The sequence below is a fragment of the Choloepus didactylus genome, chromosome 17 (assembly GCF_015220235.1).
Source record: "Choloepus didactylus isolate mChoDid1 chromosome 17, mChoDid1.pri, whole genome shotgun sequence".
NCBI classification, from domain to species: Eukaryota; Metazoa; Chordata; class Mammalia; order Pilosa; family Megalonychidae; genus Choloepus; species Choloepus didactylus.
In genome coordinates, this window is record NC_051323.1 from 38,440,129 (window position 1) to 38,458,611 (window position 18,483).

Consider the following 18,483-nt stretch of genomic DNA (forward strand, 5'->3'; position numbering starts at 1 on the left):
TACACTCCTTTTATTGTTTCACACTGTTTTTGCCTGGAAGATGAATTCTGGGACACCCTGGGAAGGACTTTCTCAGTTCGGTCTTTACCAGCCAAAACAGGGCCCATGAAGGGGGTGCAGACCAGCTTCAGGGTGCCTTGGGGAGAAGGTCAGGAAGGGTGCCAAAAACTTCTCCAATGGCTTCCTGAAGCTGAGCTTTCCTGGTCTTCCCAGCAAATGCAGCCCTTCAGCTAACTGTGCCCTGTGGCCCTGAGGAGGCCCTGTATCTTTAAATGTCTGCTGCCTCTGCCCCATCCCAGAGGGTTGAAGTAATGACTGCTGCCACTTCTGTCTAGGGTGGGTTGAAACACTGGTTGCCTTTGTCTAGGGTGGGTTGAAACAATAGCTGTCCTTAGAGCTAGGACCCAGTGATCTGAATTTGGTAATCAGAAGCTATTATCAGTGATCAGTAGTGCACACCCCTTTACTTGGGGAAGAATGAGCTAGTCAGGAGTTGGACCCCTCAGCAGCCTGCTGCGAGAGTGGGGAATGGGCACAGTTAGGCACCCACAAGGAAAGAGCAATTTACTGTTCCTTACTGTAATTTATCAGTCTCTTCCTCCTGCTCTTCCCTGGATGTTGTACAGTGTTATTCTGGCCTCTGTAGTATCAAAAGAGTTGCTTCTGACAGTTCCTACCTGTTGAGTAGTTGTTTTGGTGGAAGGACTGAGTCCTGGAGCTCCCTACATTGCCATCTCTCCAAAAGTCCTTCTCAACATTTCTTTTTAATTTATTAGTTGAATACTTTTATAAAGAGATACTCTTATATTTTAGTTACTGTTTCAGTTATCTTGGTATTTAACAAACACTCCAAAAGATAGTGGTTTGAAACAACAGTGATTTATTTTCATAATTTTGTGGGGAATTGCAAAAAGGTGTGAATACAGGGGTCATGATTCATTTAGGGCCACTAATGTAGCATCTATCACCATTATTTACTGTTAAAATTCATATAGGGAATGTATGATATAATGTTTGATTCTTTCTCTTTTTTTTTTTACCAGTGTTCAAAATAATAAATTGATTTCCAATTCTCCAAAGATCAACATTTTAAAAAAATACTGTTATGAACTTTTATGGATTTAAACAAATTTGATGGATTTAAATCTGTTGCAATAAGCACGTTGTGCCATATTTGCCCAATGGGAGCTTCTTCATGTTGGTGCATGAATCCTTTTGACACGTGCCTAGCAGTCTTTGATAGCTTCCTTGCCTAAGGACGCATAGCCAATAAGTGGTGGAATTGGAATTTGAACCCAGATGCTCTGGCTCCAAAGTCCATGATGTTAATCACTTTCCAAATGTAATTTTATTCATTTGTATATACAGCTTTCGTTTGGGAATAGCCAGATAGGTGCTGCACAGGAGAATACACTTGGGAGAGATGGCTTTGGGTCTTGTAAATGTCAAATTACTCTAAATTGATTGAATAAATGTGAGAATTAGAAAAAACCTTTGCTTACCTCTAAAGAGAATAGCAGTAATATACCCATTTAAGTTTTACAAACTTTAGTAGGATGACTTTTTTTAAAAAATGTAGTTTTATTGAGATATATTCACACACCATACAATCCATCCAAAGTATACAGTGTTGTTCACAGTGTCATCACATATTTGTGTATTCCATCACCATGATAATTTTTAGAACATTTGCATTACTTAAAAAGAAACAAGAAAACCCAACACACCCCATACCTCTTATCCATCCTCCCCCTTATTGACCACTAGTATTGCGCTCTACACAATTTTAAGACTTATGATAGATGTAGGTTAACTAAGACAGTGTAGTATTGACAGAGATAGATATATAGATCAGTAGAATAACAACACATCCAGAAATAGATCCATACAAACACGGGCAACCAACTTTTAAAATTTTTTTTTCTACTGTATAATTATGCAATCATTACAAAAGATCAGGGCTACTGGATTACAGTTCAACAACTTCATGTGTTTCCTTCTGTCTATTCTAAAACACTAGATACTAAAAAGAAATATCTATATAATGAGTCAGTAGTCACGGTCATTTATTAAATCCTAATTTCTCAGTTACATCTCCTCCGTCTCATTTGATCATTCTCTCAATCTTCAGGGATATCTGGGCAATGATCATCTTAACTTCTTCATGCTGGAAAGGGGTATTCACCTTATGGGCCAGAGAAATGAAACTGGCTGATGTTCTTGGAGAGACTGTGACCTCTGGGTTCCAGGGCTTATCTGGTATGGGATCAATCTGGAGGCCTAAAGTTTCTGAAAAAAAAAATAAACTTACTAAGTAAAACTTTTATAGAGACTTAGATAGAGACCAGGGCATTCCCTAGGGTTTTCAGGAATACTGTTGGTTGGACTTGACATACTGCAGTAGTCTGCAATATCTGGCTAAAGCTTGCAGAAGAGTAACCTGTAGATTGACTGCTTGACTCTATTTGAACTTAGCCACTGGAACTTTATCTTGTTCCATTTTTTTTCCCCCATTTTGGTCAAGAAGGCATTCTCAATCCCATACTGCCAGGGCCAGGCTTATTGGATGACTTTGATATAGAAGGAAGTTGAGTTAAGTTTTTACCTATGGTTAGTATTTCTATCTGAACCTTACATAATTTTGTAGATATCTTAATAAGGGCCAATTTTTTTTACTATGATCTGAAATACTGTTTCTGTGATATGTACTTTTAAAATATAACTATGCTATCTTGCCATTTAGTTGTACATTCTGTAAAGTTTGAAGTTGTTTTCTTTGAATACTATTGTTTACAAGCCGTCACTTGATTATTATGACTGATCAGTGTTATAAGAAAAAAAAACTGAAGTTTGTTATTATGCTTTATAATCTTGATTCTGTTTGAAAAAATTATCTTCAAAGCCAAACCTTAAGCATTTCTGACTCAACTAGTGGATACTAAGAATTATTTAAAATAGATGATTTTAATCAGGAGCATTAATTCTTGTATTTCAGGAAAATATTTCGAAAAGGTGTTTTTCTCAGAAATGCCTTCACCATTCATCTTAAAGCTCATCCTTCTATTATAGGTTTAGAATTTTATTGTTTTGGAAGCAAAGGTAAGAAAGTTACCTCTCAATTTTATCTTTTGATGTGGAGTTTCGAAAATTTTAATGTAGATATTTTTATATAATTTGAATGTTACAGAACCTTGAATTATTCATAACAAACTTTAAAGTGCATTAACTCGTAAGTTCCTTATAAATTGAATGCCTCTGTTTGTTTTCTTTGAAGTAGATTTGAAGTGGAATTTAGTTTAACTGTGTATTAGTAGAGGATTATTTAAAACTACATTCGTACGCCGTATGCAAAAGGAAAAATACTGTATGAGCTCAATGATATGAAATACTTAGTATAAGAAAATTCATAGAGTTGGAAACTAGACTACAGGTTAACGGGCCAGGGTGGGGGTAGGGAATGGAGAATTAATGCTTAATTGGTGCCGAGTTTTTGTTTGGGGTGAAGGAAAAATTTCGAAAATGGATGTCGGTGATGGTAGCACAACAGTGTGATGTAATTAACAGCACTGAATTATATATTTGAATATGATTAAAAGGGGTCATTTTAGGTTGTATATATGTTACTAGAAATAAAAATTTTTAAAAACCCACAGGACTGTACAACCTAAACATAGTTTAATATAATCTGTGAACTTTAGTTAATGGTATAATTATAGTAATATTCTTTCTTCAATTGTAACCAAGTTCTCACACTGATGAAAAGTGTTAATAATAAGAAAAACTGTTTTCTTGATGGGAGTATATGGAAACACTGTATTTTCTGCATGATTTTTCTGTAAACCTACAAATTCTCAAATTCACAAAAAAAATTTCAAAAGAAAAACTGCATCATGTTGTTGAGAACAAGGAAGTAATGCTAGAGATGAGAACATTTCCTCATGGACATTTAGAAATAAAAATCAGATTTATTCACATTTTGATTAATCTGGCTTTAGCATGTTTGATGCTGCAACTTCCTCAGATTTTGCTTTTATATTACCTTATATTATATTATATTGCCACTCCCCTACGCCAACACACCAAAAATGAGAGAGAAGAGAGAATGAGAAGTGAGCAGAATTTTTGAGTTAAGAATACCAAATAGCTGTTCAGACTGTGAGCCCTATAGAACCTTTTCCTGATTTTCTTTGGAGTATTAAACTTATTTTGAGCTATCTCATTTGTGTTTCTTGTATTTTAATATTTCTTTAAATTCCTCTTAGAGTCTTTGCTTTTTAAGCCCAAGAAATAGCAGTAATAGTCTCCTTATTATTTTTCCATAGATTCATGTGAAAATTACATTAAGACAAAGACTTTTGAGGGCTTCTGTGCACTACATCTTGCTGCAAGTCAGGGACATTGGAAGATCATACAGATTCTTTTAGAAGCTGGAGCAGATCCTAATATAACTACTTTAGAGGAAACCACACCACTGTTTTTAGGTAATGTATGCTATTTATGGTCTAGATGCAATTTTTCATTTTTTGTTAAGGAAATTAGATTAAATTTTCCTCTAATCTACTGTACTTATGTATATTCTTTTGGCAAATATAGTACTGCCGTATCTTTGATTCTGAAAGTGAAAAGATATTTTTAAGTTTTCCACATAGTTTTCCACCCTTAAGTGATAACATCTGGGAATATCTTTAAATGTTTTATTTAAAGTTGTAAAATCTGTTCTGAATTGTAGTCACCATTATTGTTTTGCTTTATGTAGTTCTGAAGACCAGGTAGTACTTAAATTATGGAAATAGTTGCAAGGTTCCTTGTGAATGTTTTATATTTGCTTTTCTTGGCATTAAGAAATTAAGAAAGTTTAAAGAAGGAAATCACCATCTAATCCTTTAATGCCAGTTAATTTGCTGTCTGTGTGGATCACAAGTCAGACTTCTTCAGTTATGAACTATTTTTTAATTCCTTAAGTATGACAGCCAAATTCTAAATGGCACACTTCGAATCACTATCTTTTTTCCCCTTCTTTCCTCTCTTCCTCCCTTCCATCCTGTTTATCTTCAGGGACATTGTGGCATTTGAAATTTAGTAGAACATGGGAAAATGAAGAGAAGAAAGCAGTTGATATGGATTGAGTGTATCTGGTCTATAGTTGGTCCTGCCATGTGTAATTTTTTATTATGCTGAGAATAAAATGAGATGACTTTGAAAGAATGTACTGTCTTACAAACTTAAATATTTATTTTTTAAAATTTATGTACTTAAAAAAAAACAAAAGAAGTGCTGGAGAGGATGCAGGGAAATAGGAACATTCATTCATTGCTGGTAGCAAGGTAAAATGGTACAACTCTGTGGAAAACAGTTTGGCAGTTCCTTAGAAAGTTAAGTATAGAATTTACCATACGACCCGGCAGTCCCTCTCTGAAGTATATACCCAAAAGAATTGAAAGCAGGGACTCAAACAGATATTTGTACGCTGGTGGTGTTCATAGTAGCATTATTAACAATTGCCAAAGGGTGAAGCCCAAGTGTCCATCAACTGATCAATGCATAAATAAAATGTAGTATATGCATACAACAGAATATTACTCAGCTGCAAAAAGGAATGAAGTTCTGATACGTGACAACATGAATGAACCTTGAAGATTTTGTGTTGAGTGAAATAAGCCAGACACAAAAGGACAAATATTGTATACTCTGATTTGAAACAATTAGAAAAAACAAACTCATAGAGTCAGAATCTAGAATTTGGGTTACCAGGGAATGTGGTGGGGATAGGGAATGGGAAGTTAAGGCTTTAATGTGGAGGGTTTCTATTCACAGTAATGGAAATGTTTTGGTAATGGATGGTAGTGATGGTAACACAACATTGTGAATGTAATTAATAGCACTGAAATATATATCTGAATGTGATTAAAAGGGGGAAATGTTAGATTGTATATATGGTAACAGAACAAAAATTAAAAAAAAAAAATCTGTGGAACTACCCTACACAAGCAGTGAACTCTAAATTAAGCCATGGACTAATTATAAAAATTATAGAAATATGCTATCATCAATTGTAACAAATATTCCACATCAAGGTAAGGTGTTTATAATAGGGTGATATATGGGAATCCTGTATTTTATGCGTGATTATATATGGGTATCCTGTATTTTATATGTGATTATTCTGTAAACCCACAACTTCTCCAACCAACAAAACAAATTATGTACAGTAAAACTTTCTTGTTTTATGTACAGTCTATGAGTTTTGATGTCTGCTTAATTCAGAATCAAAATCAGGAAATTAACAGTGATACAGTTCTCTTATTTAATCTTATTAACCTTGTTCGGTTTTGCCAAGTTTTCTACTAATTCCTTTATAGCAAAAAAAAAAAAAAAAAAAAAAAAAATTGGTCCAGGATCCAATCCCAGATCATTTGTGTGCATGTGTGTCTGTGTGTGTGTAAATTTTTTATGTTCATTCATGTTTAAATTTTTTTAATGCAATTTTATTGAAGTTATTCACATACCATACAAACATCCAAAGTGTATAACAGTTGTTCACAGTATCATATTTTTGAGCATTTTCATTACTCCAAAAAATAAAAATAAGAATAAAAATGAAAAAAAAAAAAAAACACATCCAAAACATCCCATACTCTTTACCCCCCTATTATTCATTTACCTTTTGTCCCCATTTGTCTACTCATCCATCCATACACTGGATAAACGGAGTGTGAGCCATTAGGTTTTCATAATCACACGGTCACACCATATAAGCTATAAAGTTACACAATTGTCTTCAAGAAACAAGGATACTGGATTGCAGTTCAGTGGTTTTAGGTATTTCTTCCTAGCTGTTCTAATAAACTAAAAACTAAAAGGGGATATCTAAATAATGCATAAGAGTAACCTCCAGAATAACCTCTCAACTCCATTTGAAATCTCTTAGCCACCGAAACTTTATTTTTCATTTCTTTTCCCCCTTTTGGTCAAGAAGGCTTTCTCAATCCTACAGTCCTAGATCCAGGCTCATCCCCAGGAGTCATGTCCCACATTGGGGGGAAGATAGCAAGTCCACCTGCCAAGTTGGCTTAGAGAGAGAGGCTGCATGTGAGCAACAAAAGAGGTTCTCTGGGGGTGACTCTTAGGCACAATAATAAGTAGGCTTAGCCTCTCCTTTGCAGTAACAAGCTTCATAAGGGCAAGCCCCAGGATCGAGGACTTGGCCTACTAAACTGGTAGTCCCTAATGTCCAGATCATTTGCTAACATTTAGTTGTTATGTCTCTGTAGCTTCCTTTACTTTGGAATAGTCATTCTTTTTTAGTCTTTTATGACCTGTCTTAATTTCTTAAGGCTGCTGTGAGAAAGTACCACAAACTGGGAGGCTTAAGACAACAGAAATTCATCATTCCACGGTTCTGGAGGCTAGAAATCAAGTTATTGGCAGGGCTATTTCTAAAACCTGTAGGGGAGAGTGCTTCCTTGGTTTTTCCTAGCTTCTGGTTGTTTGCTAGCAGTCCTTGTCATTCTTTGGCTTATATCTGCAACACTTCAGTCTGTTCCCTGTCATTACAAGGTGTTTATCTTTTTTGTCTGGCTGTCTCATCTCCCCTTCTTATAAGAACACCAGTCATACTGGAGTAGGGGCCTGCCCTACTCCAGTATGACTTTATCTTAATTTAATCCATCTGCAATGACCCTATTTCAAATAAGGTCACATTCTGAGCTGCTGGGGTGTTAGGACTCTGACATATCTTTTTCAGAGACAGAATTCAATCCATAGCAGTGACTCTTTAACAGTTTTGAAGAATTCAGGCCACTTATTTTGTAGAATGTCCTTCAACTTGGGTTTATCTGAAGTTTCTTCTTGATGAGGTTCAGGTTATACATTTTTGGCAGGAATGCCACTGAAGTGACCTGGTATCTTAGTGCATCTTATCATGGAGAATATGACCCATTAACTGGTGATGTTAATTTATGAAGTTATTTTGAATATGTTAAAAATATCTTTATGAAGATGTTTCATGGAAGCCTTGCTGTAATATGGTTTGAGTTTCCTAGAGGGGAGATGGCTTTTTTATATAAAATTTCTTTTTTTTCCTACATCCACATTTAACCCACTTTGGATACTCTGTATAACTACATAGTAAGCACTTATTGAGGCTCAGCTCTGTGCAATCTCTAAATACATTTCAGAGGAGGAATCTGTTGTACAATCTCTGTACAGTATAGCAGAGGAAACAAACAAATGAATTAAGTCCTGTAAAAGAGATAAAAGTAAAGTGGTCAACATATTAAAGGAGGGATTAATAAGTCACCAAAGTATGTATACTTTGTGTATTAATTATTATTAGTGATGATAATTTATTGAGCAGAGAGTGTGTATCAAGCCTTGTGTTAGGTGTTATTTAATCTTCACCCTGATTCTCTGAGTTAGGTACTATTATTATTCCCAATTTCATAGATGAGGAAACTGTGAAAACACTGGATTTAGGATCAGGAGAGCTATGTTTGAAGTTTGGTTCTGCTGTTGTCTGTGTTTTGGGAGAGTGGTATTTGCCAAACTGATTTAGTGAGCTATTAATAGGTATTGATTGACAGAAGGATGCCGGATCACGTATGTTTGGGAAATGGTATGAACTGTATCCCTCAATGTAGGAAAAAAAACAGAAAAACGGCTCTGTAGCTTACTGTGTCTATCCAGTCTGATGTATCCTCTGTACCCTTTATCTTATCCTATTATAATGTCTTCACACTTTTGTCACTCACTGCAGTAATTTATTTGCTTTGTTGTTTATTGACTGTTTCCTTCACTAGAAGGAACATTCTATGAGAAAAGAAATTTTATTTATCTTGTTCACCTGCTCCCAAACCCAGATTGGTGCCTGGTATATGGTAAAGCATTCAGTAAATTTGTCGAATGAATAAATGAATGAAAATTTCTGAAAAAGCCTTTCATAAAAATAACACTTGTGTAAATTTATCCGACCATTTTGAAGTTTATTTGACTACATTTTTCTTTTTCTTTGTGAAACTCTTAAGAATACCTCAAGAAACATTAATAATCCGTGGAACTGTGTGAGAAATGCTAGTTTGCATCTTAGCTTACAATTTCAAAATATTATAGTCCCATTTATGAAATTCATTATTGTGCTTACTTTTATAAATATTTGAAGAAAATTAAATAGAGATGCAGAATATTCAGTGATTTATATTTTAGGATAGTAAACTTGCAGTTTTTTATACTAATGAAAGAAGAGGCCCTAATATACTTTAAACTAATGGATAACTTTGCATCACTTGTATTTAGTAACAGTTTTTATTTAGTTTCTTTGACAGCAAACTTACCATCCTAGATCCATTTGTTTTGGCCAATACAAAAAAAATTGGCTCAAGGAGATAGCCCCACGTAGTACTCAAGTACTGTGCTGGTTGCAGTAGATTTTTGTATGGAAGTAAATAGGGTGTTTTTAAAAAAAGGAAAAGAAATGGAAAAGTACAGCCTTAGCTTTTGTAAGAAAACAATGTAGAAGAATGGCATATGACTCTTTAGTTAGGTAATCTGGGCTCTGGTGTCTGCTCTCTGTCAAAAATAATATGGCTAACTTTAGCAATTTGCTTTGCTTACTCTCTTTCTGTCCTTTTAAATGAGCATAGTGATCCATGTCTCAATTTATAATGGAAGAGATTCTTTTATTAAAACAAAATCCAGACCACTTCAACATTTGTAACAAACCTACATGATAATCTTTAGTTGAGAAAGAGGGGCTGGCCAGCTAGACTTAATGTGAGAAAGGGGCCTTGCCCATCTGGTATACCTTCCTTTCCCATTTGTGGAGTTATCTTCCAAAGCTGTTCTTTACTGCAACTTTGGAGTACATTATTCCCCTCCCCCACAAGTCTCCTTACAAGTTGTGGGAACTGTCCTCATGGCCCAGTTGCCACTGAGGCTGTTGGTAGAGACTATGGAATATAAACACAAAGGATCAAGGTAGAAGATGAATGTAGAACTATGGGAACTTCCCAGGTGACTGGGAAAATCATTGACATTAGTGACATGTTGAATATGATTATGACTGAACTGAAGGATAAATGCAGTTAGAAAATCTTCTGCTCCACTGTTTGTAATGGGAATCGTTTTCCCTATATAAAACTCACCAAGGTTTTAATAAAGATGAGGTTTGGCAGGGAACTCTTAAGTTTAATGGCAATGAGAATCAGATTGAGAAAACCCATTGTGAAAGAGGACAGAAGCTTCTCCTTGATTTTTCATCTGAAAATTGTCCTTCTAGAACATCTTTCTGCTAATGCACAATTTATTTTTATGTTGTCACAAGGAGTCTGTTCCCTTATTTCTTTACTGTACCTTTTCCTCTTCTCTCTTCACTACCCTACCCTTGCCCCTTATACACACATGTAATAAATATTTTAAGGATAGATTTGTAAAACTCCATTGGAAATAAGAATATATTTGTAATAGATTTTGAGTGAAATTGAGCTAATTGTTTAGAAAATACATTATCATTGTCAGTTTGGAGGCTTAAATCTAACACAGTGTAGCTTCATAGAACAATTTCTGTGGGAACTGCAGTGTGCTGTTTTCATTTTGATAGATTGTTTTCTGTTCATTTTTTGTTTTTCCAAATGTCTGTGTATTCTGTATAACCTTCAGTATTAAGCATAGCAGTAATGTTTAATGAGAACAAGGTGTTTTATAAATAGTATTAGGTGAGGATACCTGCTTTAATATTTAACTATAAAATGTTTCATACTTTGGCTCACGTGACATATCCTTTAACTCTGACACTGCTGGTGTATTCCAAAATTGAACAAACCAACATACTTTTCACTTTTACTAGTATCTCTATGGATCAGTGATCATTCATAGGGCTATTTTTGAGATACTAGGAATTTTGAGGTTTAGCATTCATATATCTTAATATATATTGATCTTTATTTTTGAAGTTATTTTTGGATTTTTTAACTGAATGATTATTCATCTTCCTCAGGGATTGGAATAGTGAGCATTTTTTACTTAAGGACATGTCAGTTCTTGAAAATATGAGTTTGAGTTTTCCCAGATTGGATGTATGGAGTCTACTGAAAGTTACGTTTAAAAAATATTAATTTTATGTTCTAGTGTTTTCTTTTATCTCTAAATGCCTTTATGTTTCTTGATATAACTTTTTATCATTTTATATATCACGGTCTTTTATATTTTAAGATAATATCTTTTCATTCCCTAATGGAAGTAGTTATGAAACTAGGATGTTTATTATCTTTCTTGTGTTTATAATTAAATATATTTTATAAAGTTATATTAGGCATTTATAATATATAATATGTAATATTATATATTAAGTATATTTATACAATCTGTCATTTTATTAGCCAGTTTCATCTAAGAGACTTAAACCCTTGGCTTTTGAAGATGAGGAAATCAGTATCCTTATGTTGTACTTGTGTAGCTCTCTTATTTCTCCCTTTCTTTCCCAACCTTTATTAGTTATATCATTTTTGCATCGTTAGTGGAAATACCATTTACATCCTATTCTGGCATCTTCTTAATTCACTCATTTTATTTTAGTCTTACTTCCATGGTTACATAGCTTAGAAGTTTACCACCAGTTAGTTTGTCATGGTTTTTCCAGGCATTGCTTGGTTAACTAAATTCTTCTTTAAGCTTCCTCAAAAAGATATGGGAACAATATTCTGAGTTCTTGCCTGTTCAAAATTGATCCATGATTTCATGTTTGAACAGTTGTTTAAGTACAAAATCCTTGAGTCATACTGTTTTTTCCTTGAGAATTTTTTTGATGGTGAGCCATCTGTTCTAGAGTTGAAGTCTGAGGCCAGCCTAATTTTCTTCTCTGTATTTGTGACAGTATTATTGCTGCCTGTTTTGTTAGTTTCTCTGAGATAGGGTTTGTCCTTTCAATATATAGATTCAGGTTTTCTTTATTTTATTAAATCTTTCAGGAATTATATCTTTGAATATTTGTTCTATTATTATAGTGTTCTTTTTCTTGGGAACAAGTTATACATATGTTGGATATCTTATCTGTCTTGCATATCTATTATTTCTTCATTAATCCTCTTTCTCTTTATATTGGTTTAATTGTACTCTTTTTTTCACCCTTTGATCCTCTATGTTCCTCTTCAGAAATGCTCTTTCTCTCTAGTGTTTCTTCTAATTTCACCTGCATTTCTATGGTTGCTTTATTTTCCCCAGGTCTTTTCTGAGTTCTGCAAGCTTGTACTATATCATTTCCTTTCATCTAGCCATCTTTTACCTGATCACTTGTATCTCAGTGTTGTGTCCTTTTTCACAGAGGTGATTGCTTCATTAAGTGGTTTTTGGGGGGACGGGGTTGGGGGTTGTTCTTTAATTCACACCTAAAGGTTTACCTACTTACAAATAACGGTTTCATTTACTTTGTGGCAATATATTTGTGGTGAGAAAGTCCCCCAAATACTTTTCCTGTACCTTTGTTTCCTTTTTCTTGTATGTTTGTATAGATTTGTGCTGGTAACTTTGTGATAACTCATTTTGGAGATATGTGAGTTTCTGCTCAACCATTCATTTTCAGGAAGTTTAATAATGGAGAGGGGCTAGATCTACACTCCACGCTAGCTGGAGTTTTCCTTTTGACCCATAGTTTTTGAATGTGATTTCAGTTAGATATTATCTCTCACCCATCACTCAGGTTTGCTGCTGTAGAGTTTTTGCAATGCAGGTTCTTTTCTGTGGTAGCAGAGATAGACCATTCTTGCAAATATAGCTTCTTTGTGTGATTCCTTGTTTAGACTTAAATTCTCTGACTTATAGATTTCAACTGGTCAAGAGAAGTTGCTGCTGGTAGTCCATGAATCTCTTCTCTCTGCCAGGAATTTATGTTTTGCACATCGGAGGGAACTTTCACTTTTGAGAAGTGTACTTTAGCAACTGAGGCATCTTCTCTTTTCTTCCTCCCACAAGTATCCAGGATTGACCTATTGACTTTTTATTTTTAAATAATTTCAAACTTACAGGACACTGGCAAAAATAATACAAACCCCATAAGGGAACCCCAACATGTCTCCACCTCTCCAGATACCCACTTCCACCAATTTTAACATTTTGCCACCTTTGCCATTAGTTTGTTTCATTTACCCCCCTCCCCCGCCATCTGTCTATCTATTTTCTGAGCATTTGGGAGCAGATTGCACATATAATCCTTGAACACATAATACTTCCGTGTACATTTCCTACAGAAAAGGATATTTACTTTAAAAATTTGAGTAAGTTGAATTGAATAGAAAAAGTAGTAGACTTCTGTGGAATAGCCTTAGAAGAAGGTGTAAGTTTAGGGGTATATTATCTAAACTGAATGTTTCTCTGGACTCTGCTGTTGCCCCAAATGGGAATATATGTAGAAAATGTATGTCCCATATGTTCTCTTCTGTGTATAAATGTTATATGCTACAATATAATGATTTTTTAAAATAAAAAATAAAAAAAAATTAGGATTTTGTCCTCTGAGACTTGCATGTTATTGAAGGATATGTTTTTCTGGCTAGAATCTCTGATTTCTAATTTAATTGGCTGTTAAGACTTCTCCCTATCAGACACTGAGACATGCCAGAGACAAGTAGAATTAAATTAGAATATTCACCACAACTTTGTATTATGTTGCTAATATAGTGAATTTTGCCCATGGAGTCCTGGTTTTTCCTATCAGTATAGGAACCGAAGTATAACTGTTCATTATAATTTTAGAAAATTTCTAAATGTCATTAAAATGCCACATTTCAGATTAAAGTTTCATGGCCAAGATACAGTATAATAATCTCAATATATTGATGGGAAAGACTTACTTTATAAACATTCTGGTTATAAACTTTAGTTATGAAATAAATAACTGTGGGCAGTCCTACTTATCCAGTGGCATTCTTGAAATAATAATAAAATAATGCTTGCCAGTCACATTGCCAGATAGAAGGGTTGAGGCTACTGTATGCCATCAGTTGGAGTTAAGTTGGTACTTTAGTAGTTTTACTGTCTGGGTATAGGTAAAGCCTTGGGAAAATGTCATAAAATCTGAGGTCCCATAGGATAAATTAGCAATACTGGGGGGAAAAAAATCACTTGTCATTGCAGCGGAGTTTCTTCTAGTGCCACCAGATGTCAGTGTAACCACAGGACTAGAAAAAATACTTCAGTAGATTAATGGCTTATTTATGTTCTTTTTTTGCTTCTTAAAAGGTAGGGGAAAATGCTTTGTAGAGATTAGATAAACAGTGGAAAGATTCTTTTACTATTGAATTGTGTATTATATAGAAAAATGATGTGCATAATAGAGAAAAGAATACATATAGAACTTATAAAAGCATAGATATAGTTAAAATTCACATATAATTCAAATATAGTAATAGAATATATTGGCGATCTCTGAGATCATTCATTTCAGAAATTGCCAGCCTGCTGCTTTAACTAGAGGAGATGGACAGCCTGTGTTTAAACTGTTTGTTACAGCCTCACTAACCATGGTGTATCTTGGTAGAATTACTATAAAAATTTGAATCTCGAAATGAAAGAGCTTGTTTCCCATGTGTAGATGTAAAACTTAGCTCACTGATTTGCATTTGGTATAGAACTTTACTATAGTAGTTTCCTAGAACATATAGTCTAGGCATTTTAAAATTTCTTCTTTACTGAATGCTGCATTCAACAATGATCATTGTTTCTTAAAAAATATAAAATATCTCCCTAGAAATTATTGCAGGAAATGATATTCTCTTATCATTCTTACTTTCTTAGACTTTTGCTCTTAAAGGTTTCTTCAGTACTATAATACAAACTTTTGGGGGGAGAGCTATGTCCCTACCCTCAGACCTTCTCTCCTTTTTTTTTTTTTTTTTCTTTTCTGTTGTCTCATCTGGAATCTTAGTCTTTCTCCCATCTTTCTGTATACCCAGACACATTGAGCTTTGCCTTCCGAAGTAAGGTCTCTTATTTTCTGCTTATTCTTTATCCTTGGGCTCTAGTCTCTGCTGGATACCAGTGTAATACCAGGTGCTATGATCCTGCCTTCTTTTTCTCTCTAGGAACCCATGGTCTTATTTTTGGTTCTAGAATTATTCATTTCCTTTCTCTCCTTGAATATTTTATTGCAAGCCATAGGAGCTGCAATGAATGACCTGGTGTATGCCAGTTTGGATGTATTATGTCCCCCAAAATGCCATGTTCTTTGATGCAGTCTTGTGGGGGCAAATGTATTAGTGTTGATTAGATTGGAATTCTTTGATTGAGTGTTTCATGGAGATGTGACTCAATCAACTGTGGGCAAAGACCTTTGATTGGATAATTTCCATGGAGGTGTTACCCTACCCATTCAGGGTGGGTCTGAATTAAATCACGAGTGATATAAAGAGTTCACAGAAAAAAGGAGCTCAGAGCAGCTAAGAGTGACATTTTGGAGAGCAACTGAGAGTGACATTTTGGAGAGATGCTGCAGCTAAGAGAGGACAAAATGCCCCAAGAGCAACATTTTGGAGCACGCCATTTTGAAACGCAGTCTTGGAGCAAGCAGACACCAGCCACATGCCTTCCAAGCTAACAGAGGTTTTCCAGATGCCAATGGCCATTCTCCATTGAAGGTACCCAATTGTTGGTGCCTTACCTTGGACACTTTAAGGCCTTAAGACTGTAATTCTATAACCAAATAAAACCTCTTTATAAAAGCCAGTCCATTTCTGGTATTTTGCATTCTGGCAGCATTAGCAAACTGGAACAGAAGACTGACTATTCTCATCGCCAGGTGCATCTTGAATATAGGTATGCTTGGTATTCTAGGTTAAATTCAGATTCACTTAAGTTCTAAACTCTAGACCAGTACTGTCCAGTAGAACTTTCTCTGATGTGGCTCTTGAGCATTTGAAACGTGGCTGGTGTGATTAAGGATCTGAACTTTTAATTTTATTTCATTTTAATTACTGTAAATTTAAATGTGGCTTCTGTGCTGGAGAATGCAGCTCTAGATAGCAACAGAGTGTGTGCAACTCTTTATGCACTTTTTTTTTTTTAATTTTGAGGTACCTGTCATTGTTTATTTTATTGTGACAATAAATAACATAAAATTTGCCATTTTCACCATTTTTAAGTGTCTAAATAGTAGCATTAATTACATTTACAATGTTGTTCAACCATCATCCATTATCAAGAGTTTTTCATCACTGAAAACAGAAACACTGCATCCTTTAAGGAGATACCTGTTTTTAAATGAAATGAGTAGATTGGTTTTTTTAATGCAGTTTTATTGCGCTATATTCATATACCAGACACTCATCCAAAGTGTACAATCAGTGGTTCACATTATCATCATAAAATAGTTGTGCATTCATCAGCACAGTCAATTTTTGTACATTTTCATTACTCCAAAAAAAAAAAAAAGGAATAAAAATAAAGAATACCCAAAGCAACTCATACCCCTTATCCCTTATCCCTCCCTATTATTTATTTATTTTTTGTCTTTGTTTTCTTACCCATCTTTCCATATACTGGGTAAAGAAAGTTTCAGTCACAGGGTTTTTACAATTACATAGTTACACCTTAAAAGCTACAGTATTGTGCTACTGTCTACCATTTTGTCTTGGATTTTATATGTCCTATCTTATTTTTATTTTTTCCTCTCTTTCTTTTTTTACCATTAATGATAGTCTTCATTTATATACTCTTCTCCAAACCTGTCTCTCCTGTCTTTTCCTATCTAACTGTAGTGTTCCCTTTAGTGTTTCTTGTAGAGCAGGTCTCTTGTTCACAAACTCTCAGTGTCTGTCTGAAAATATTATAAAGTGTCCCTCATTTTTGAAGGACAGTTTTGCCAGATACAGAATTCTTGTCTGGCAGTTTTTCTCTTTCAGTATCTTAAATATAGCATACCATTGCCTTCTTGCCTCCATGGCTGCTGAGGAATCCATATATACTCTTATTGAGCTTCCTTTGTATGTGATGGATTGCTTTTCTCTTGCTGCCTTCAGAATTCTCTCTTCATGTTTGACATTGGATAATCTGATTAGTAAGTGTCTTGGAGTAGGTCTATTCGGGTCTGTTCTGTTTGGGGTATGCTGTGCTTCTTGGATCTGCAATTTTATGTCTTTCATAAGAGAAGGGAACTTTTCAGTGGTTATTTCCTCCATTATTCTTTCTGTCCCTTTTCCCTTCTCTTCTTCTGGGACACCCATGACATGTACATTCATGTGCTTCATGTTGTCATTCTGTTCCCTGAGATGCTGATCATATTTTTCCGTTCTTTTCCTTGTTCTTTTGTGTGTAGGATTTCAGAAGTTTTGTCCACTAGTTCATGAATGCTTTCTTCTGCCTTTTCAAATCTGCTGTTGTATGTCTCCATTGTACTTTTCATCTCTTCTATTATACCTTTAATTCCCATAAGTTCTGCCAATTGTTTTTTTCAAATTTTGAAGTTCTTCCTTATGTTCTCCCAATGTCTTCTTTATATCCTTCATCCCTTTTTCCATATCTTCCCTCAACCAGTTGATATGATTTTTTAAATGATTTAGCATATTTGTTTGAACATCTTTAATTATTTCAACTCCTTTATCTCATTTGAAATGAAAGTTTGTTCCTTTGGGTCATATCTTTGTTTTTCCTAGTGTGATTCATAATTTTTTGTTGTCTAGGCATCTAGTTTCCTTGATTACCTCAATGAGATTTTCCCTGACCAGAGAGGCCCAGGCCTCAGGTGGAGGGTGTAGTCAGTATCAAGTTTCTCTGAGGTTGAAACCCAGAAAGTTGTCAGATTTTCCTGAGGCTTCCAGACTCTGTGCTTTTCCTATCTTGCCCAGCAGGTGGTGCTTGACAGCCTGCAACTCTCCACCAGCGTAAAGAGGTGTGGTGCCTTTAATTCTCAGGCCCTTTCCCTGAGTCAGATGCCAAGCTTAAGCTGTTTTTGTTTTTTTTTTCCTCCCAGATTCTGGGCTCTGAATTCTCTGAGGGAGGGCAGCCACTTGGGCTGGGTCCCCCACCCCCAACCCTTTTCTTGGGGAAGATAATGCCCTTTAGGGAATTATATCCTTAACTTTACTTCTTCCTTTGTCTCTCTGACTGTCTTAACTCCACTGTTGCATGGGTCAGTGCTGACAATTGAAAATGACTGAGAATTTCTCTAATGAGCTAGTTAGAGTGGTTTAAAAAAAGAGAGAGAAGAAAAAAAATCTCCTTTTCAGAGCCAGTCCCCAGCCTCCCAGTTTCACTGGAGTTGGTACCTAGGTCTGTGTGTCCCTTTTCTTGGGGCCCATCCCTTTTCCAGGGCTCAACTCCATCAGCCCCACCTCCTCTCTGCTGAAAGAGATTTCAGGGCACCTTTCCTACTTGCTACTGGTTTGTCTGTGCTTGTAGCTTACATTCAGTAGTCCAAATTTGTTCATTAAAACCACAGTTGGAGCCTGGTTGAGCTACCTTGCTCCCCACAGAGATCGTTTCTTTTCCCCTAGGGGAGTGTTC

At 35.2% G+C, this 18,483-nt stretch overlaps 1 protein-coding gene across 4 annotated transcripts in view; it reads left to right on the forward strand.

Moving 5' to 3' along the window:
* The window catches only part of LOC119512926 (probable G-protein coupled receptor 75), a 237,164-nt gene that overhangs the window by 133,174 nt on the left and 85,507 nt on the right, over nt 1-18,483 (forward strand). For 2 of the 4 annotated variants that reach the window (XM_037807749.1, XM_037807748.1), the window contains exons 2-3: nt 2,996-3,099; nt 4,323-4,481. In XM_037807749.1, the coding sequence (XP_037663677.1) occupies nt 2,996-3,099; nt 4,323-4,481 (263 nt within the window). The remainder of the gene's footprint in view (nt 1-2,995; nt 3,100-4,322; nt 4,482-18,483) is intronic. The other 2 variants (XM_037807746.1, XM_037807747.1) reach the window with 1 other exon arrangement.